Below are 21,307 nucleotides of genomic sequence, written 5' to 3'. Positions count from 1 at the left end.
TAAGAAAAAAAAAAGGAACCTTTTCGATTTCTCTCAAAATATTAGTCAACAAAATTCAAAGCTCGTTATCGATATCATCAACACTTATGCCATTTCGATCATGCTTGGCTTCTTCATTATCTTCGTAATCTCAGTCATCGTCTTCATCTACAATGTACAAAGTCGGTGTCAAATTTATCAATACTCCCTCTTTAGCCCAAAATGATAAACCTTCAGTAGCCATATACAGAGGCATATTCAAAGTGGAAGCAATGTGATCTATTGAAAGTTCATTTTTTTCTTCACTGAATAACGAGATTATCGCAGCTTTATCCGGACTAACCTCAAACTCCCGTGTCTGGCTCTTCATATGTATATGTAGTTTGACAGTGCCCAAACTGGGGACAAGCTTCAAAGTTCTTCCTTGCTTTTCAATCGCGTGCTCGGCTTGAAAGTTTTTAAACATTAGGTCCATATCAGGCGGTAATTTGAATTGGTTGTACTCAGGATTGATACCTTCCAAGATACTTGACCAATATAAATGCGAAAGAACTCCCATTTGTAGCTGTTTTGTTCCTAGTGTGGCATTTAATGCTTCGCTTGTTTCAAAATCTTTAATCATTACATCAAGTGTAGGGAAACTTTGGTTTCCGAAACGTTCTTTCAAAAGTGCTAGTTTGTTTCCTACTTTGCGTGCATCAAACGATGACAGTTTTATTAGCTGGTTTGCAAATAAGGTAGTGAACTCTTGTATAAAAATATCTTTTGATTCAAAGATGGAGAGCAATGATTCAATTATGTCGCCTACTTTTTCTCTTTTAAAGTCAGGCAACGCATCGATAGGATCAGGTGTCCACTTGGGATCAATAAAGTCTTTGTAAGCACCTCTTTTTTTGGATTTGGTAGACTTTGTATCATACAACTGAGAGGCCAATTCCCACAACCTATTAGTCTGGGGCGACGTATCTAACAAGCCATGGACTAGTTTGGTGAATATATCCGGCCTTGTCTTTAGATACTCTCGAATAGGTCGTATCACTTTATCAAGCAACACTCCTCTCGGGTCAATCATCAAAAAAGACTTGACGGTCTTGGTATAAGCAATAATAATGTCAATAGTGTTCACGCCTGCATGAAGCAAATTCTTTTGACATTCATTTATAAATGTGTCTACAAGTTTGCTTCGCTCCAGACTTTGCAAAGCTTCAAAATTTGAGGCGTGATTCGTCAACATAACTTGATGTGCATTGACTTCGTAAATTTGCTGAACTTTCAGATTTAGAACCAGATGCAACTCAATCAATGCATGTAGGCTACTGGGGTATGCAAGAACTAGCTGGAAAATCTCGGTGATACGTTGTGATATTAGTTTTGTGTGAGCAACATTGGATAATTCGTATAAATAGTGGTTATTCATTGCATCCGTCAAAGTCATCTTAGGTGTAGTGTAGCTCACAATAATGGAGAAATCTGGGTAGATTTCGTCTTGTATGAATGACTTTAAGTTATCTAGAAGAGGTCTGTCCCAAACATTGCAGCATAATTGCAAGGTGTATGTCTTGACTTTTTCAACACAAATTTGTACCATAATTTCATTCAACTTTTCACAGAGACCGACTGACACCAAAGTTGTAATGACGTCAATCATATTCAACGTCATCGATGAAGATGTTGGCTTTGCCGAAAGAGTGCTTTTGCCAAAAAATGAGGTCACAAAAAACTGCTTTATCAATGGCAAGAAATCTTGTTGTCTCAACAAATATAATTGAAGAATAATGCGGTACTTGTCATCAAAGATACTGCGAACAGAGGCGGGTAACATCAAATTATCAAGTTGGTTGTCATAGTGACGCTGGAGAAGTTTAATAAACTGAATGTAGTCTGCAAACGATCGATTTTGGCCTTCTTTTAAAGCATGGCTAAAGCCGTTGAAGTCAACGGCCATAAAGGCAGGGACTTGCAAAGACCTCAATTCCGCATCCACCGTGTTTAAGTAAATATCCATAAACTTATACTGATCTTCTTCAAGTTTAAGACAACTCCTAATTGCCTGTTTCACACGATGTGAAGGTTCTTTATAGTTTGAAGAGATGAACTTTGTCTCTAAAACACCATCTTTAGTATATTGCTTTGCCGTTGCCGTTGCCGTCCTTGCTGTTGATGTTGACACTTTTGTTACCGGTGCTGCCGCTGTCGATGCCAAACTTCGTGTTTGTCTTCTAATTATTGCAGTATTTCCCGAAACTCCAGAATTTCTTGTATTTCCTAAATTTTCTAAGCTCTCCAGAATTTCTGGAGTTTCTCCAAACTCTCCTAAATCTCCTAAGCTTGTTTGACAATGCTGACTTTGCAGCATCACATCAGGTATCACTGGTTGCAACCATTCCAATAATATTTGAATATCGTTATCGATATCTGATTGAATTTGGGCCAAATCATCCAATACATTGAGTGGTATTACTGATTGGATTTGAGCAGCAGAAATCCTCAGTATTCCATCATTCATATCAACATTGAATTGGGAGAAGAAAGTGAAAAGGAAGGAAATGGATGGCGCCGAACTTGAAACAACAACAAAAAAAAAAGGAATTAGACCTTACCAAAATTGTTTGGTGGTGTTTTGTATTGAATGTGTTGAAAGACTTTTGGATGCACTTTCTGAGAACAACGATCAGAAGGGAAATCGGAGATCAAATAATCTCAAATCTGGAAAAAAGAAAACATTATATTTAGAACACATAAATTCAATCTTTACACTCCCGCTCCCTACTTCTCACCACCCAAAAAATTCAAAACAAAGAAACCATCCAAAAAGAAAAACAAAAAAATTAAAAAAAGAAAAGCAAAAGTTGCGTTCTTCACGCGCAATTTTGTACTGCTAAGAGATCGGGAGAACCAGTCTCTATCTCTAATATCTCTTCATTCTTCCAATACTCATCAGAATCAATAACTCATACAAAGCACTATCCCCAATGGTATGTAAAAAAAAGTACCACTTTGAATGTTTTAATTTTAGAGTTGGCCTCAATCTATCCATTCATTTTCCTTCTTCTTTTTTTTTTTTAAATTTTCCCCTTCCAAGTTTCTTTTCTCATTTTTATCCGTTTTTACCTCTTTTTATTCTTGTTTCTCTCTCATTTCGAGTTTATTACTAACGTATTTTTATTTCATATAGGTAAATAAGGCTGCCTTAAAGAACCAGTTCAGTGAGTTGACGTCTACATCAACGTCAACTGCTGCGAGATACTTGGATCAAACTAATTACAATATAGCACAAGCAATTGATCTATACTATTCAAAACATTCAAATTATAGTAGGCCAGCTAATGGTAGTACGAATTCTAACACAGCAACAACAACAACAACAACGAGAGGAGCACCCAAGCCGGCAGAAAACTCTGCATTGGTTGCCATATTTGATGCATATAAAGACCCAAGCAATGATCAGATTATTGATATCGATGGTACATTGAAATACCTTGAGGACCTTGAGATTGATCCCGATGACCCCAAATCATTGACTTTAGCGTTTTTGTTTAAATCACGAAAGGTTGGTGAGTTCCAACGCGAATCATTCTTACAAGTGTGGCAGAATTATAAAATTGCTGACATTGCAGAGATGTCAAAATTTATTACTAAATTTCACAATGATTTAATAAAGGGTAGGGGTGAGTACCATGACATTGTTACAGGACAAGAACTCAATTTCAAAAAGCTTTACGAATTTGCATTTACATTTCTTCTAGAAACTGAAAACCAGAAAGTTTTAGATGTTGATCTTGCAATTAGTTATTGGCAATTGCTATTACCATTGGTCATAAATCAACATTTTGAAACAACACAAGATGAATCTGAAAATGGTGCTAACAAGGCAACAGATGTACTGCGAAGTGAAGTAAATGACAGAGTTAATAATTGGTACGATTTCTTAACTACATCTTCATCGTCTACAACAACTACAACAACAACAACAACATCGAGAAAAGTCATATCTTTTGACACATGGTCTATGTTTTTGCCATTCTTTCAGGAAGTAATTCTTACAGACCCACACAGTTTAAAAGGTTACGATGAAATGGCAGCTTGGCCAAGTAAAGTCGATGAATATGTGGAATATTTATACGACAACAATCTTTTGAAAGAATCACAATGAATAATGCATTACTATAGAATTGAAAATAAATAAAAAACAAACAAACAAACAAACATATATATAAACATTTGCCAAAGGAAATAGCAAACCACGATTTGAGAGAACCTTAAATTTCGTATAATTCGTATTTATATTTTTTAAGAATTTTTTTCTTCATTTTCGTTCTTTTTTTTTCGTTTATTCTATTTCTAAATTGATCCATAATCAATTTAATAAGTGGTCGATACTTGATCTTTTCAATGAAAGTAATGTTTTAGAAGCATACTGTTCACCAAATTTGTTATTGTTCTCAGCATCTGCTTGTGGTTCTGTTTCGTCGTTTGTCTGCCTCTCTTTTGTCTCCTCGTCTTCTTGATTTTCCATTGAGTGCAGACTTTGTTTGCGTAGCGGCATATTCCTGAATATCTCGTTACCACGGGGTACCTCACTTAAATTCAGCGATGGGTTAACTGCGGGGTCAGGTAGCGTAAATCTACCACCAAGTGAGGCAGAAAGCAGGTTACTGGTATTGACATTGGAGAATCCAAAGTTCAACGGAGAAGATTGGTTTGAGCTGGTAGATCTCAATGGAGCAGAAAATGGTGATGGATGAGTAGACTTTAAAATGGAAGTGTGCGGACTGATAGGGTTTGAGTTGACTCTCTCACGCCACCTACCTTTACTATCATTATTACAATTATTCCCACCATTGTTCCCACTATCAGAGCCAATATTACTGATGCCGCTTGATCCTGTATAGTTTTTAAATATTGAAAATTCAGGTGGAATATCAGGAGTAAACTCGGGGGTGGGTAGCAGCTGCTTACGACTTGATGAAGGATGTGGATTAGACTTTATAGAGGCAAAGTGTGAATTGTTTTCCTTCAAGGACTTGTTAATAGGAGATTTGAAAATCTGTTTGTATTTTTTATCATGATCTAATACTTTACCTTCTTTCTCGTTGCTTGTAACATCAGCTTCATCGTTATTATCGTGTTCACCATCGTTGTCTTTTTGCTTCTCTTCTTCTCCGCCTTGTCCTTCATCTTCACCAAAATATTTTCCTTGCACTTGAGTATTTTTCTTCTTTTCATGTTGCTGCTCATTCTCTATTGTGTCTTTGATTTTGATTCCCTTTTCTTCTTCCTCAACAATTTTGTGAGTTTTCCTCTTCTTGAATTTTGTCACGCAATTGTTGTCCCTTTCAAGTTCCCCCAGGTTCTGTATTTCAGCCATGAGATCTCTAAAACTAAAATCAATATCAATATTTCTATATTGATTTACGTTTAAAGGTATCTTGGCAAAGTCTATATCAAAACTCAGCACATCTTCATCTATACGCGAACCAATGCCTGCATGATTCGACAATAGTTCATGCTGCTTCTGTATGATATGGTGCAAATACAAGATATATTCCACCGAACTCTTTAGTATAGTCAACTTGTACATTCCATCAATCTTGCCTCCATTATTGCTCCCACCACCACTACTACTAGCAGTGCTGTTCTTGTTATTGCTATTGCCATTATTATTACCTTTTCTGCCCTTTAATAAAACCAGAGAAGAACCACTCTCATTCGAGTTTGAGTTTGAATTTGAGTTACTGTTATTGTTATTGTTATTGGTCCAGTTGCGGCAAGCAGGAATCAAGTATTTTAGAGCTTCAAACTCTCTATTTATTTTTATTCTTCTTCTTTTTTCAATAATTGAGTGTAATTGCTTTGTTTCGTGTTTACGTTTAGCCAATTCTTCTGAATTGATATTAGCAGTCGATCTTCTTCTTTTCTTCTTGCCCGCAGTTGCTTCCAAGTTTGGTGAAGTGGGTGCGGATTCTGTATCAGTTGACATCTTTGAGGCAATACCAGCAGTTTCGGCATTATACTCATTTGTCAAGATCTCATACCCAGAATTAGACTCTTCTGAATCCAAGTCCTTATTGAGTTGGATGATAGTAGTCTTGAGCTCTGGTGGTGGTGGTAGTTTCATCATCATAAATTTGGCTAAATGTCTGCAAAAAATTAAAAAAAAACGAACAGATCCAAAAAAAAAAATAAAAAACGTAGTGAGTATTTTGTGTAATAATTGTAAAGGTGAGGACTCTTGTGCGTGGAACAAAACAAGAGAAAGTTGGTGATCCAAATGTTCTGTACCTTGCTGTGCTATGAGGTGTGATTAAGTAAGATTAAGTGAGGTTAAGTGAGGTTAAGTGTGGTTAAGTGTGGTTAAGTGAAGTGAAGTGAAGTGAGGTAGAACAAAATAAGATGCAATAAACTGTAGTGTGATGAGAGTGTCGCAATCCAGGTTATAGATGAAGTTGCAACAGGATGTTTGATGAAATAGTCTCTTTGAGTTCTGCAATAAAGTCAAACCAATTTGATTCAAGAGTCTTGAGATAGTTCCAAAAAAAAAAAAAACTGGAAGAAGAGGAATCTAGCGTAAGTTCTATATATATATATATATATATATATATACAAAATTGCATTTTCACAACCATATACAAAATGAATATGTCATTATTCTATTTGTAAAAAATATGCAAAAAAGAAAAAAGAGATAAAAAAGGAAAAACGTTGTACACTTTGTTGTGTAAAAATGTATATGAGAGTCAGAGTTTCAAAGGTCCCACGAGGGTTAACAAAAAATAAAATAAAATAAAATAAAATAAAAAAATATGTGTTTTTTTTATAAAGTCAAATCGCACGGGTACAAAATAGCCACATATGCACACAATGCTATATCCCTAGTAGTATCTTTCAATAATCAACAAATAATACCAACAATTTCTTCTTCTTCTTCTTCTTCTTCTGTTTTTGAGTTCTTCATTTTATTTGGGATTTATATGGAAGCTTGAATGGATGGAAGGATGTAGAGAGAAGTTGAAGCAAATACAACACAAGAAGCATAACTTAAAGACAACATATAAAGAAACCCCCAATGAAAGGAACAAACAATGCCACAACTACATTTTGCCAACAGTATGTAATACTAATAGTTGCAAATAATATGAAACTTTCTTATAAAGTATAGCCCATTGACTTTTTTTCTCTTTTCTATTTTCTGTTTTCTGTTTTCTGTTTTCTGTTTTCTGTTTTCTGTTTCCTCCTCTTACCCTTCCCGCCCCACTCACCTGTACTGTAGTGTACTGATAAATCTAATCAAGGAATGAAATCAAGTTAAAGACTTTTTGTCTCACATGAATTTTAGATTCTTGATAAATTAAGGCTTCTACTCTTGCCTCTTGCGATAGTATCATGGACAACGTGCGCGTGCATTTTTTTTTCCCTCTTCTTCTTCTTCTTCTTCTTCTCTCTTCCCCCCTTTTATTTTATTTCCCTTTCTGTTTTTTTTTTTTGTATTTTCCATTTTCTTCCTCTTCTTCTTCTTCTTCTTCTTTTTATCTATTTTTCTATTTTTTCTTTTCATCTTAATTTGGATTTCAAATTTATTCAACTTCCCATCTTTACACTTGCCATCCTAACCCTCGTGTGCACTTTAAATGTTTGTAACTTTGTAACTTTGTGTTTTTGCATCTTAATTTATATTGATTAATTGTTTTTGTGTTTAGGGTTTGTGCGTTGAGGGATGTAATAAAGAGGGACCCCATGTGGGCTATTTGCTATTTGTACTTTCAAATAGTTTGCATAGCCCACAAAGATCAGAGCCTTTCATATCCTCTTTTATTATTTTAGCCTCATTGGTTATTTGTTTGCTCAGTTCTTATATTTTTTTAATTCTCTAATTCACCCGTAGAATTAGTAGTATTGATAGAGGTAGTAGATCACACTTGGCTTCAACATTGTAACCAATCATGACACATGTACCATTTCATTTCGTAAATTAGTTTAAGCTTGAAGGCTGCAACTCTTGCCAACTTATGATCCGACTTGATGACTATGTAACACCAACCAAAAGGAATACCCCATATTTCTTTATTAAACAATAACATACAAAGCAGCTTAGCTTTCTCCTCCTTTCTATTTCTCCTCTTCCTCCCCCATCCATCAAAAAACCAATGCATTTCTGTATCTTCTAGTCGACTACTTCAACTAATTATGCGCCAAAAAAAAAAAACCAAAACTTTGTCTCAGGTAACTGGATTCAACTTAGGGCAAAATGACTCGCAATCACCAGAAACAAGATGAAACTTTCTTTATGAATTAAATACGGGTTGGTATATCCTTGCTAGCTAATACTAGTCTAGTAAATATAATTGTCATCTAAGCCAAAAATGTAGCTAGCTCGTGCTTAAGTTGTGGTTGCAAATAATTAATTTGAATATGTTTCTTTATAAAAATAGTAATGAAAAGAAAAATTAAAAAAATCAACTGTAAAATAGAGTAGCTATTTTGCTAATTTTGGCTGCCAAATTAGAGTTTACAACCACAACTTACAAAAATTTGTTTCCACCAAACGTTGAAAGAAAGTCATACAAGAAATTATAACTAAACAGACATTGAATCTGAATTACCATTTACTAATTTGAAAAATCAAATACACAAATAGTTAACAATCAGCAATTTTCAATTGTCAATTGAGAATGCACAATGTAAACCGATTGGCGCCTGCACCACCACCAGTAATTAACGCATGGTCAGAAAACAAGTTACTATGTAATACAGATGTTGCCAAAGATTCAAACATCAACACCGACCGCGACCGCGACGAGAGTATCAATTCGTTTGCTGAACCAGAAGCTCTTTACGATAAAAACGTTATAGGTATGACCAATTGTGGAGTTACTTTAAATAAACAGATTTGTATCGATACTTTTGAAAAATCATCAATCAACTCTCAAAATACCAACTGTGATGATAAAATGTTGATAGCTGTGGATGAAAAGCTCCAAGTCAACAGACAAAACTTTTCAAAACCCTCAAATACACTCAGTAAGTATCAAGCGGATGCAAAACCCTTCTTTCATACAGGTATAGACCATAATGCTTACACAATAAATTCAAATTTTATGCCAGAATTCCTTCCACTCACAGCAAGCAGTTTACCATTTATAGAGTCACCTCTAACAACAGCAAGTGCAATAATGACAAATGCAGTTTCTTCACCAGTATTTATACCTTCAATGGGCTCATCATTCTTTCACCACTCATCAGCTACAACAGCACCACAACCCTCAAAACAACAACAACAACAGCAACAACAACAGCAACAACAACAGCAACAACAACAGCAACAACAGCAATCTGCATCATTGCCACATACGTTGCCATTACCACAACCGTTAACGCCACCGCATCCATCAGCGCATATGGTCCCAATACCGACCCCTGTGATTATATACAAGTTGCCTCCAAACATCCACCAATATCACCAATTCCAACAATACTCACACACCCTTGGTACTTATTCAGAGCAGTTGACCATATCCCCAATTGCAATCAGCGACAAAAACAAACAACACAAAACCAAAAAGGAACACATCAAACGCCAACTAATGTACTATTTCTCAACTGAAAATCTTTGCAAAGACGTGTACTTGCGCTCATTGTTCAATAAATATGACGGAAAATTAGAAGTGGCAAAGTTGATGTCATTTAATCGGCTCAAAATTTTGACTCAAAATGGGAGATATGGCAATCTTTTAGTGGAAGCTGCTCATGAGCTTCCATTCCTCGAGCTACTTGAAAATGATAGATATATCAGATTAACAACTTGGGAAAGATGGATATTGATCTAGTATTTTTATATTGTGTTATATTTTGTTGTATTTGGTAACTGGTGATGATATATATATATATATATTTGGGTGCGTGTTGGGGGGGGGGGGGGGGGGGTGTGGCGGAAGTAGTAGGAGGAGGAGGAGGATCAGGAAAAGAAAGAAAAAAAAAGTTTCTTTATTTCTGACTTTTCTTATCATGTTTTATTGTACTCTTGAACACGTCTCCTGCATTGAACGTATCGTTAATTAGGGAATCAATGTCATTCAGTGTTAATCATTTGAATACATTTCGAGTAATTTCTTTCTCTTGGCAATGGATCTCTCCTTAGCAGCTTCCTCTGCTTGCTTTGCCTTCATCATCATCAAAGTTGGACTAGCTTCAAGACTATTACCCAAATCCGTTGCTCTGGTAGTACCCTCGCTATTCATCAAATCCTGAATCCTTCTCGACTCCAAATCTTTTTTGTCCAATTCCCAAGCAAATTGTTGCAAAGTACTCAATTTCTGAGCTTCACCGCTCATCTTTTTCACAAACTGGGTTTGATCATTAACAAACCCTTCGGGAATATTCACTTTTCGTTTAGTTTTGGGATCATAATCAAAATCAAGAGTTATCTTTCCATCTTTACGACTATTGATCTTATGAATATATGCTGGAACATCTTGTCTATCACGTAGCATCTTCTCCATTGGATCTTGTTTGGTGCGATTGCTCATCACTTCGTCTCGGTCCAAGCCAAGTTCGTACAACTCCAACTCATAATCTGTATCATCAGAGTCGTTGTTGTTTACATGAGCATCATTATCAGTTGTATTATTCTTTCTCCATTTCTTCACCTGCTCAAGCCATTCCTCTGTCGAATAACCATACCATCGATCTCTCTTGGTGTCGTAATCATCTGTCTCTGTCCCTTTCCTGATAGTTCCGTCAAACTCGTCATTAATCCCCAGCCCCTCTCGTGCCAAACTGTAATCAACTATTCCTCCTGACTTTCGATGATGCGAAAGATAATCTTGTTCATCTGCTTTTTTATGCTCGTATTTCATTTCCGTTTCTTCCAATTCACGGGCTCCCTCAACTGCCTTGGCTTTATTGGCTCCATCGGTTCCACTAGCTATCTCTTCCTCATTCACCGTTACAGCGGAATTCTGATTCTCTTGATACCATGGCCGCGATGCTATATATTTTGGGATATAAGGGTTATTTGATCTTCTATCTTTTTGCTTTGACATTGTTTTATTAAATCAACCTCTGTTTCCTATCTCAGCTCTAGATGTCTATTCCAATCACCACCTCCTTTTCTTCTAAAGAAGGAAAAAGAGAAAGAATAATAATAAAAGAAAAAGAATTATTAAAGGAAAGAAAAGGTTGTAATATAGAGACTTGGATAAGCCGCATGGTGCCAATATTATTGTGTGAGAAAACAGAAATTAGTGTCACTACCATTTTTTTCTAGGAGATTGGAGAAAATAATTAAGTGAAGTTTGTATAGAAGAATATAAATAGGAAGTAGAAGTTCGCACATTAGACCTTTTATCAAATTTTGTAGAGATATATCGATAGATAACATATTTTACGGTCGCAACAAGTTTAACACAATTCTAGTGAATATTGTATGGAGCAATTTACTTCTAACACACTTAAACACCAGACCACATTTATGGGAAAAAAACAGTTATGGAAACCCTTATTCAGATGAGATCCATATCTTGGTTGTAAATTAAATCGCTGGTACTAGTGGGATAGGCAGCAGTATTCCAGTACATAACTGTTGCACACTTAACGAGAAGTGACGTTGTTATGTAACAGTCATACAAAAAAATGTCCGTAATGAATACAGATTTTGCAACCATTCAAGACTATTTTGATTTACATGTCAAGTCTTTTCTTTGCTTAATAAACTCTATAGACTCTACAAAAGACAAAAGACAAAAGACAAAAGCCTTAGAACACTTAAAACACTTAAATGTATTAAAGTAGTAAAGTTTTAATGAGTAAAAAAATAACAGAGTTTTTAAAACCCTTTCCATTCATCTTCTTCATCTTCATCTTCCTCATCTTCGTCGTCTTCATCCTCTTCAGAACCCTCCGAGTTTCCACCCTTATTGCCGTTAGAATTTCGCACGACTCCCCATTCAACCAACTTTTCATTATCCAACACATCCTCCTTTGTTTTCTCTCTCAAAGTCTTTAATTTGGCTTCCTTGCTCAACTTTGTAAATGGTTCGATGAGTTCCCGAATGGGCACTTCATTGGCAATTGCAATTTTCTCTTTGTTCAACTCCTCTAATTTTTGCTTCATATCTTCGGGATCATTTTCATCAACTTCCCTATCTTCTATATCTGCAAACATTATCAATTCAAGTTCATCCAAGAATATATCGCATAAATGATAGGGCAATGCCACAGGCACTTTATCACCACCACTCAATATCGTCTCCATCATCACCTGCGTCCACTTCTTCACCAATTCTAAATCCCATTGATTCTTCTTTAAATATTGAAAGTTGTGTCTCAATACACGACGGATTAGTAGGTAATATTTATCTATCCTCCATTGATCAATAGATGCCCATTCTTTAATCATGATCAAGTTGAAGGCTTTTGTGAACAAAAGAAAGGACTCGACAGACTTGATGTTTTCCAGGTATAATTGACCCAAGCTTTCAGCGAGACGTTCCTGAGCCTTCGGCCTATCACAGAACCACATGGAAAAGTAAAGACCTCGCCATAACTTTTCCATGTCTAATAACGATAACGAGTTTCCAGATTTGAGTGTTTTTGAAGCCAAGTATTTGCGAAGAGCCTCAAGTGCGGCATCTCGCGTGGGCTTGTCGTTTGATGCCAATTTCTTGACAAATGCAGAGGTCAGTGACATTGTGTATGTGTGGCAAAAACCTGTGCTATATAAATATGTGTATATAAGTATATATATATATTTATCTGTGTGTAAGGTATGGTCTTTACTTCCTTTGGCTTAGGGTTGAGTTTTCTGAAAATTGAAAGAGGTTTCGAGATGCAGAGATGCAGAGATGAGAAATAATTGTCGCACGCTGTTTTTTTCGTCGCGACTTTTCCCCAAAGTACAACTGTCCAGCGCAGTTACGTGTTAAAGAATACTCTAGTGCAGAAGTCTTTTTCATCATGCTAGAGGTTCCTCCTTATAAAACATATGAGCTCCACTTTTTAAATATAACGTCCTCTACTCTGTAATAACAAAATGTTTGTAGAATTTGCAATTCGAATCAGAAAGAAAGAAAGAAAGAAAACTAACAAAAAACCAAACAAGGATACAAGCAAAATAAAATAAATTGAAATTAAAAACAAATTAATTATTATGAACAGACTAAACAATCAAGTATCTAATTGGAATATGAATCAACTTCACAGCGTACCCCACGACACCCATCATAAGGAAACCGACACCAACAGCTTTGATTATCTTAAAGTATTCTTTCTGATCTGGTTTCTGACATTTCTTGACAAATTGTGAACCATCTTTGAAAAACTCCACGGGGACTTCTGTTAATTTTTCAATTCCTTCAGCTGCCATAGTTGCGTGTTAAGTTCTATTATTATATTATATGTATGTATATATATAGAAAATGTGTATGTGTGTGTGTGTGTTTGTGTGTATTATGATATATCGTAGTATATCTGTTGGTATAAAGTGAATTCAATATATGTGAGGTTGTTGAGTTGTTGAATCGTAACTGATATTAACTTGTGCGACTTTATTCAGTTGGTGTTTTTCATTCCTTTTTTTTTTTATGTATTTTTTTTTCGTCTCTCTCTCTCTCTCTCTCTCACCTCGAGTCACCACGCTATCAACGACGTGGTATCTAAAGAGAAAGCGAGAACGGAAGAATGAAAGAAAGAAGACAAAAAAAATGGAGAAGATTAACATTACTGAACTCTTTAGTCACGTGCAACAAATAATTCATTTAATTGATAAATTAGAACCTACAAACATTAACGATAATATTACCATTCATGAAGAAATGGAAAGAACTGATAGAAAAAAGGATAAAGAGAAAGAGAAACAGAAAAAGAGAAATAGAGGAAAGAAATATGCTAAGAAAACTACTGATGATCATCTCATACCCACGCTACATATAATCCCTAGATGTACCGCTTTCTAGTATAACTATTTTTCTTTACAATTCTATATCAAATCAAGAAAAGAGTCCTCTTCTTTCGACAAGTTTTCTTCAAACTTTTGACGCTCTTGCTCCAAGTTCTCCTTGTATAGCGGTAGCCTTTCCTCTAACCATATTCTCAAATCCTCCTCCATCTCCTTATCAAGACTCCATTTCTCAATCAAGGGTTCAATTTGACCCAATTTTTTGGAGAACCCTTTCAAGTCAATGATATCCTTCATAGCTTCAAGGTAATATATATGAATTGCAGTTGACGGATCTTTAACTACCGTGAACCCCAACCCCGATCTTTTTGTAAATGACTCTGGATCAACGAAATTGGCATTGTACTGCTTCAATAAACATTCTAAGTAATGATAAAGTCTTGTTTCATCTGGCTCTTCTCTCAAGTGTTCCAAATATATTTTGTATGTAGAGGTCGAAAATGGCACATCAGGGTCAGAAGATTGCATCAGCTTCCATAGTTGGTCAAAGATTAAGCTTCGATCAGACTTGAGTCTATTGATCATTTGCAAATATCCATCATAATCGAAATTTGCATCGTTCTTGGCATCTTCAAGCTCAATTTCCAGTCCTCGTGCATATTTGCTTTCCTTGAGAAGATATTTAAGTGCTGATTCTTCTGTATAGTTTGTGCTCACATCGGCCCACTTAAACAACTGTTCATAAAGTGTTTTTGCACCTACTTGACCGTGCACTCCATATTCATTTTGGAAAGCATTGACATATTTGACCCCGGAAAAAAAGTCTCCGGCATGGGAAAATGCAACTAATATTGTAATAACAAGCTTGTAATCAGGATACAAATGACTATCTTGCGAAAGTTTTGCGCCAACTAATTTTCCATTGGAATCAATGTTCCATAAAGATTTTATATATGTCTGAAGTTTATCAACCTGGTGACTATATGCATAAGAAAGCAAACACGATCTATGGAACTCAAGGTCGAATTCAACCAAATGACCCTTGATGTCATTGAATGTTAGATTTCCACGCGGTCTGAACTTGGACTTGGCTTGATGTTTTGAGAAAGATGAGAAATCTTTGCGAGTAATGCTCCAAAGTCTATCATTTCCATAAAGTTCTGTTTGCACAGCCAAGGTCCACATGCGCGGAGTCATTTGATCCCTCCAATTTTCGCCATGTGAAAGTTTAAATTGTCGAAGCCATTTACTAGCCAAGTCAGGTTTCAAGTGGTTTATTTCCAAAGTCATTAAATTCTCATAATCGCACGCTGTAAGCTTATGTCCGGTAAGGTTAGAGCTGTTGTATATATCCACCCTCTTTTCACGTTCGTAGAAATGTTCTTGGCCTTGGACGTATAAAATGTTTTGATAAATTTGTCTCACTTGGTGAACAGATTTGAATCGATCTGATTTAACCTTTGGTTTATTCAACTTGCCTTGCAACTTGTTCATCTTTCCATATAAACTATATGATCCTGATCCTGATCCTGTAGAGGTTAATGGAATTTTACGCTGTTTAGCAATGTTTTCTATTGGGAAACTAAGAAGCGTTTCAAAAGTCTCGCGTCGAACATCCTGAATAATCGCTTTAATGAGATCTGCTATAGTTTTTCTCCCCAAGGTTTCAATCATTCCATCAACATCCTGAGCAGACCATGTTTCGAGCACGTTGGCGATTTGTTTGTAATTTTTCTCTTCAAGAAAATGCAATAATTGCATCTTGATTTTGGACTCCGTGGTTTCATTTGTAGACGCCACACACACAGAACTTAACCTGTATGATTCAATAATACTCTGTGACGGTAGCTGAGTAATAAGATCTTTAAAATTTTTCAGTAATGACTGTTCACCTCGAGCTAATACTTGATCTTGGGTAGTTGTAGCTGCAGTTGCAGATGTTTGAGCCATGGCATCGTTGACGGGTATACTAAACGAGTTATATGATCTGTGAACCCCCTTGCAAGATGTAACTCTCCTCAGGCAAGAAGCGCCTCGTATAAATACCAGCATTTAGACGATTTGTTCTGTGATTTGTAATGTTGGTTGTATATTATTTCAACGGTTTTGGTGAATAATTTTACTTTTTGTTGCACATATTGAATATCTGAAATGGAAAGAAAAAAATTAAAAAAAAAAAAAAGAAAAGAAAAAAGAAAAAAAACGAAAAATTAGAATCTTGCAGCGTTCACGGGACCGAGAACAAGTGGAGGAGAGATAGAGAGAGAGAGAGAGAGAGAGAAAATAGAGGAAGAACATATGTATGCAAATATATGTTAAACAATAAAATTAAAGAGGATAAAAAAAAAAAGATAGAAAACATCAACATCAACATCGACATCAACACTAACAATAACAAGAAAGAAAGTCAAGTAGTAGCTAAATGAATAAAAATAAAAGAATAATAATGATAATATTTAATCAGAATAAAAGAAATGGAAAAGTCTATAACTTCAACTTTGATCCATTGATGTTGATTGCATTATAAACAGCAATATCTTTTAATCCTTGCTCAACACTTTGGCCATTCAAAATATCTTGAATATGTTTCTTTGTACCTTTTATTGCCCATTGGGGAACTTGAGTAATCTTTTCGGCCCATTCTTTGGCTTGCTCGATACCATGCTCAACAGAAGGGTGTATCATACTGACATAGCCCAACTCCAAGGCCTCCTTGGCGTCCCAAACATCACCCAATAATGCGTGTTGCATAAGTCTTGACTTGTTGTTAATCAATGCAGGCAATCTTTGTAATGAGCCAATATCAGCGGCAATACCAATATTCACCTCAGCAATGGAGAATCGTGCTCCTTCTACAGCAATTCTAATAGTATATGCACTTGACATGTCAAGAGCCAAACCGTAGTTGATTCCATTCAACACGCCAATCGTTGGAGTGTTAATGCGTGATGGTACACTGATTGCGTCTTGAAACTCAGTTATATGCTTGTGCAAGAGGCGCACTCTTTCTCTTTCTGGAAGATGATCGTTGCCTCCCAAAGAATCCATGGCCGCTTTCAAATTCAATCCTGACGAAAAAGATTTTGGCACTCCTGAGGAGAACACAATCAACGACACATCCTCTTCCTTATCCAATCTTGTAAAGATCTCTCCGCAATCTTTCCAGTTTTGATCTGTGAAGGCATTTAATGTTTTTGGATTCGTGTATTGCACGTGAATAAATCCTTCCTCAATTTGAGTTACAGTGTAGAATTCGTATTTCTCATACAGCTTTGGATCAAATGGCATCGTAAAGTTGTAGTTATTTTATAAGGAACTTTAAATATAATCAGAGTTGGAGTCTGGAAGAAACTATGAATTGGGGGGGGAGGGGGGTATGGTGAGAGCAAAAAGAAAATAAAAGTAAATAAAAGTAAATATTTAAAAGAAAAAGAATAAAGGTTGGAAAGTGTGAAATTTGGGAAGTTTGGGAAAGTTTGTTTCTTTTTTTAAAATATGGAATTTGTATTAAATAATTAATTGAAATCACAGAGAAATGCGGGGCAATGCAATAACCAAAAAAAAAAAAAAAAAAAAAACGGGATTAACAAATTACTAACAACGACTGCAATTAACCGAGCATCAAAAATGTGAGAGAGGAACATAGAAGTAATGAAGGAGAGAAAAATAGAGCAAAAAAAAATTAGGGAACAGGAAACAAAGAAACAAAAAATGGAAAAATTTCTTATACCACATTTAGTAATAAAATACAAACAATAAAAGATTTTAATAAGATGCACTTGTTATAATACTTGTTATCATTCACACCAGAAGCTAGACTACATACCTCCCTGTAGGAGCGGAGTGGTTGTCAAGTCTCATAGCCTCAACTCCTTGAAGCATTTTGTCACGAATCAACACAGCCGCTTCTTCCACGGCTTTCCTGGTCAAACCTTCAATTAACAAATACAACTTGGGTTGGTCATTTGTAGGAGTTTGCTTCGATTGAGGTGGATAAAATTGGCCTCTAGTTGTGATGGATGTCTTGCTCGCCTCAATGATCTTGGATAATGATTCTCTTTGAACAATCCCCCATCTAACTTTTTGTGGCAAGTCATTGATAGTAACTCTGCAATAAAATTTACATTTATCTGGACCTGATGTCTCTGGTGAGTTTCCTTCAATGATTTCAAAGGTGGGTATCTCAATTGCACTGGCGGTGCTGGTGGTGGTGGTAGTGGTAGTAGTATTGGAAGAAGAAGGAAAAGATGATGATGACGATGATGAGCCAAAGTAATCAACTTGCTCAGAAAGGTCACGGTGGCTCTTTTTGCCATCCTCTTTTTTAAAGTTTCCAAACATTTTCTTCTGCAATTGCATATTTGTCTCTCTAACATTCTGTAACTTTTCCAACCCTTTACCACCAAAACCAGAACTGCGCTTCTCTTCGCCGGATTCTATTTTTTTCATAAACTTATCTGCAATCTCTTGCAACTTTGAATCAACGGCACGAGAACTCATTTTCAATGCTTTGACTAAAATACTGATTTCTTTCTCTTGTGTATTATCGACAAATGTGATTGCTTCTCCGTGTTTGCCAGCCCTACCAGTTCTTCCCACCCTGTGCACATAGTCCTCCAAATGCGAGGGTGGTTCAAAGTTTACAACCAAATCCAAGTTTCTTACATCCAACCCACGCGCTGCAATTGAGGTTGCTATCAAGACGTTAATTCCACTTTGGTCATCGGAAAATTCACGGATTGCATGTTTTCGGTCTATTTGATCCTTGCCTCCATGTATTGCAATACACGGAATAGCCTTCTTCAATAACACCGAAACTAACTTGTCCGCATCGGTCTGTTTCTCAACAAATACAAGCACTTTCCCAGTATTCTTTCCGAGGTCGAAAAACCTGCTCAATATATCCTCCAATTTCTGTATCTTGTGATTCATCAATTGGTCCGTATCCTCAAACAATATAATTTCTTGAGAAATCTCAGAAGCAACAACACTTACTCCACCAACAATGATCTCGATTGGATTGTGTAACACTTTCTTTGCCAACTGTTCGAGCTTGCGTGGGAATGTTGCCGAAAATAACACAGTTTGCTTATCTGGACGGATCTGAGTAAATATCTTTTGAATTTGAGGTTCGAATCCCATATCAAACATACGGTCTGCTTCGTCCAAGACGACAAAAGTCGTACGTCGTAAGGTGGTTATTCGTCCTCCGTTGGCCGCTAAAAGATCAATCAATCTACCGGGAGTTGCTACAATAACATTCACACCTCGCTTCAACTCACTAATTTGATTTTCGATATTTGAACCGCCATAACAACAACATACTTTTAGATCCATCGTAGAGCTAAACTTCAAAATCTCTTTTTCAATCTGAAGCGCCAATTCTCTTGTAGGGCTCAAGACTAATCCAATAGGACCCTCGCCAGGTTTAGGAAACAGTTGGTCCTGAATATGGCGTACCATTGGTAAGACATATGACAAAGTCTTACCAGAACCGGTTTTTGCTACGCCAATCATATCTCTTCCCGATAGTACAATCGGAATTGCTTGACATTGTATTGGCGATGGTTTGGCAAACCCCAAGTCATTCTGGATTACTGACATAACACTTTCTGGCATTAATAGTTGGCCCCAGGTCAAAAATGGTGGTGGCACATTTTTACCTCGTGCACGCACATTATCAAGTTCTAATCGTAGCATGTCAAGTTCTCTATTGTCCATGGTGCTCATCTCAAAGGGTACTTGGTAGAAATGTTTTCTAAATTTTGGATACTCGATGGATGTGTGATCAATCTCTTTAAGTTCCTTTGCAGTGTTTTGCAACTTATTGAGTTTTGCACTCAACCTTTTGTTAATATCGTCCTCATCATCCTCATCAAATTCGTCATCAAAATCTTCCTCATATCTATAAACTTCATCAGTATCTTCATTGTTATTATTATTTACCGCTAGGTATCGTGGAAGTTTTTCTAGTTGTTCCTGTTCCTGTTCTTGTTCTTGTTCTAGTTGCTGCTGCTGCTGCTGCTGCTTCTCTTCTTCAACGTTTTGTTCCTGTACTTGTTTGCCACCGTTGTTGTTATCTACAAAACTTTCTGACTTGCTGATGGATTCGATAAATTGATCAAGATCATCCTCCGCTTCTTCCAGTACTGGCTTGCGGAATTTTTCACCATAGTTTAAATAATCTCTTGCATCATCATTTGCAATTTTCAAAATCTTTTTTTTCGTAAATTCTTCCTCTTCATCTTCTTCCTCCTTTCCTCCTCCTCCTTCTTTGTCTTCGTTCACGAAACCAAAAACTCGTTTATTATTATTTCTTTTAATCTTGGGTAACTTGAAGGTAGACTTTTTTGTAATAGCAATTCGTGTATGAGACAAATTCTCTTTTGCACGCTGTGGAAAATGAGAAGCTGTATCTGCTGATCTGTTTTTCTTCCAATCCTCGATTCTCTGTCCCTGTCTTTTTAGTAATAAGCGTTGCTTCTCTTCTAGCGAAGTAGCTTGTGTCTCAGTTGATGAGTGGTCTATAGAAGTTGAGTTCAGTTTTGCAAATGAATTTTCCACTTTCTGCTTTTCATTTCTTTTGGTAGTCAAATCTGCAGCTACATTCCCGGTCCCTTGACCAGTTCCATTTCCATTTCCTTCCTGCCTTTTATTTCCTTCTCCATTTTGTGCCTCTGCTAGTTTCTTTTGCCTTAAAGCAGCAAGCTTTTCCCTTCTTAACCTTCGCTTTTCATCTTCATTTAATGTTTGGTTAGTATTATTAGTTATAGAAGAATCACCACTTGGTAAGGTCATGATCTTGGACTAAACACACTTTTTTAAAATTGAATGTCAAAAACAAAACAAAACAAAAAAATTATAAAATTATAAAAAAAAAGGTACAATAAAAGAAAAGACGACTGTTTAATTGATTTATTGGAAAAACAACTAAGATAAAACAATAAAACAGAAGTAATAAAATGCAAAAGACTTCTCTTACTTTTTAAGTGGAAGTTTGTTGTTTTGGTTAAACTGACTTGTATCTTGAATAACTTAGAATGTGTCTGTGTGTGTAAGTGTGTGTGTATGTGTTTGTACGAGAGAGGATGGAGGTGTACATGTAATACGCGGAGAGATGATGATGATGATCAAGAAGAAGCGCTACCAACAAATCTATTGTTAATCGATGGAATGTATGGCATAACCCAACAAAACATGATGGAAACCAGCTGTAATGGCTATAATGGAACCTTGTATCTAAAAAGTTCTTTTCCAGCCACTGGTATACATTGAAACTACACTATACTTACTTCTGGCAACTGTTTTCTGCGTCACGAAATACTAGAAGGGAGAAAAAAAAAATATAAAGAAAGAATGAAAGAATGAGAGTAAAGAGAAATACTTTTTACTACTGAGCTAAATACACGCCAGCCTAGTCATGCCATTTAGACACAG

General features: G+C 36.1%; 10 protein-coding genes across 10 annotated transcripts; 2 read left to right on the top strand and 8 right to left on the bottom strand. All coding sequences in view use genetic code 12, as the record gives it.

Moving 5' to 3' along the window:
* Positions 1 to 130: 130 nt before the first annotated feature.
* PVL30_003831 (uncharacterized protein) lies at positions 131 to 2,485 on the bottom strand (the record flags this gene model as incomplete). Its single annotated transcript, XM_001526396.1, has 1 exon — positions 131 to 2,485. The coding sequence occupies one exon, from the start codon at positions 2,483 to 2,485 to the stop codon at positions 131 to 133; it is 2,355 nt and encodes a 784-aa protein (XP_001526446.2).
* A 466-nt stretch (positions 2,486 to 2,951) lies between these two features.
* On the top strand, positions 2,952 to 4,132 carry DCN1 (Scaffold-type E3 ligase; the record flags this gene model as incomplete). Its single annotated transcript, XM_001526395.2, has 2 exons — positions 2,952 to 2,954; positions 3,155 to 4,132. 2 exons carry the CDS (start codon positions 2,952 to 2,954, stop codon positions 4,130 to 4,132), a joined length of 981 nt encoding a protein of 326 aa, XP_001526445.2.
* Positions 4,133 to 4,336: 204 nt separating this feature from the next.
* On the bottom strand, positions 4,337 to 6,097 carry PVL30_003829 (uncharacterized protein; the record flags this gene model as incomplete). Its single annotated transcript, XM_001526394.2, has 1 exon — positions 4,337 to 6,097. The coding sequence occupies one exon, from the start codon at positions 6,095 to 6,097 to the stop codon at positions 4,337 to 4,339; it is 1,761 nt and encodes a 586-aa protein (XP_001526444.2).
* Positions 6,098 to 8,648: 2,551 nt separating this feature from the next.
* PVL30_003828 (uncharacterized protein) lies at positions 8,649 to 9,803 on the top strand (the record flags this gene model as incomplete). The annotated part of the gene is made up of 1 exon (XM_001526393.1): positions 8,649 to 9,803. The coding sequence occupies one exon, from the start codon at positions 8,649 to 8,651 to the stop codon at positions 9,801 to 9,803; it is 1,155 nt and encodes a 384-aa protein (XP_001526443.1).
* A 252-nt stretch (positions 9,804 to 10,055) lies between these two features.
* On the bottom strand, positions 10,056 to 11,018 carry SLU7 (mRNA splicing protein; the record flags this gene model as incomplete). Its single annotated transcript, XM_001526392.1, has 1 exon — positions 10,056 to 11,018. The coding sequence occupies one exon, from the start codon at positions 11,016 to 11,018 to the stop codon at positions 10,056 to 10,058; it is 963 nt and encodes a 320-aa protein (XP_001526442.2).
* Positions 11,019 to 11,800: 782 nt separating this feature from the next.
* PVL30_003826 (uncharacterized protein) lies at positions 11,801 to 12,664 on the bottom strand (the record flags this gene model as incomplete). The annotated part of the gene is made up of 1 exon (XM_001526391.1): positions 11,801 to 12,664. The coding sequence occupies one exon, from the start codon at positions 12,662 to 12,664 to the stop codon at positions 11,801 to 11,803; it is 864 nt and encodes a 287-aa protein (XP_001526441.2).
* A 468-nt stretch (positions 12,665 to 13,132) lies between these two features.
* SSS1 (Sec61p translocation complex subunit) lies at positions 13,133 to 13,339 on the bottom strand (the record flags this gene model as incomplete). Its single annotated transcript, XM_001526390.1, has 1 exon — positions 13,133 to 13,339. One exon carries the CDS (start codon positions 13,337 to 13,339, stop codon positions 13,133 to 13,135), a length of 207 nt encoding a protein of 68 aa, XP_001526440.1.
* Positions 13,340 to 13,951: 612 nt separating this feature from the next.
* On the bottom strand, positions 13,952 to 15,820 carry PVL30_003824 (uncharacterized protein; the record flags this gene model as incomplete). Its single annotated transcript, XM_001526389.2, has 1 exon — positions 13,952 to 15,820. One exon carries the CDS (start codon positions 15,818 to 15,820, stop codon positions 13,952 to 13,954), a length of 1,869 nt encoding a protein of 622 aa, XP_001526439.2.
* Positions 15,821 to 16,354: 534 nt separating this feature from the next.
* PVL30_003823 (uncharacterized protein) lies at positions 16,355 to 17,158 on the bottom strand (the record flags this gene model as incomplete). Its single annotated transcript, XM_001526388.1, has 1 exon — positions 16,355 to 17,158. One exon carries the CDS (start codon positions 17,156 to 17,158, stop codon positions 16,355 to 16,357), a length of 804 nt encoding a protein of 267 aa, XP_001526438.2.
* Positions 17,159 to 17,683: 525 nt separating this feature from the next.
* PRP5 (pre-mRNA processing RNA-helicase) lies at positions 17,684 to 20,668 on the bottom strand (the record flags this gene model as incomplete). Its single annotated transcript, XM_001526387.1, has 1 exon — positions 17,684 to 20,668. One exon carries the CDS (start codon positions 20,666 to 20,668, stop codon positions 17,684 to 17,686), a length of 2,985 nt encoding a protein of 994 aa, XP_001526437.2.
* Positions 20,669 to 21,307: the final 639 nt, after the last annotated feature.

This window comes from Lodderomyces elongisporus, chromosome 4, assembly GCF_030384665.1.
Source record: "Lodderomyces elongisporus chromosome 4, complete sequence".
NCBI lineage: Eukaryota > Fungi > Ascomycota > Pichiomycetes > Serinales > Debaryomycetaceae > Lodderomyces > Lodderomyces elongisporus.
Note: the sequence above shows the minus strand (reverse complement) of the source record. Positions and strands in the feature narration are given on the sequence as shown.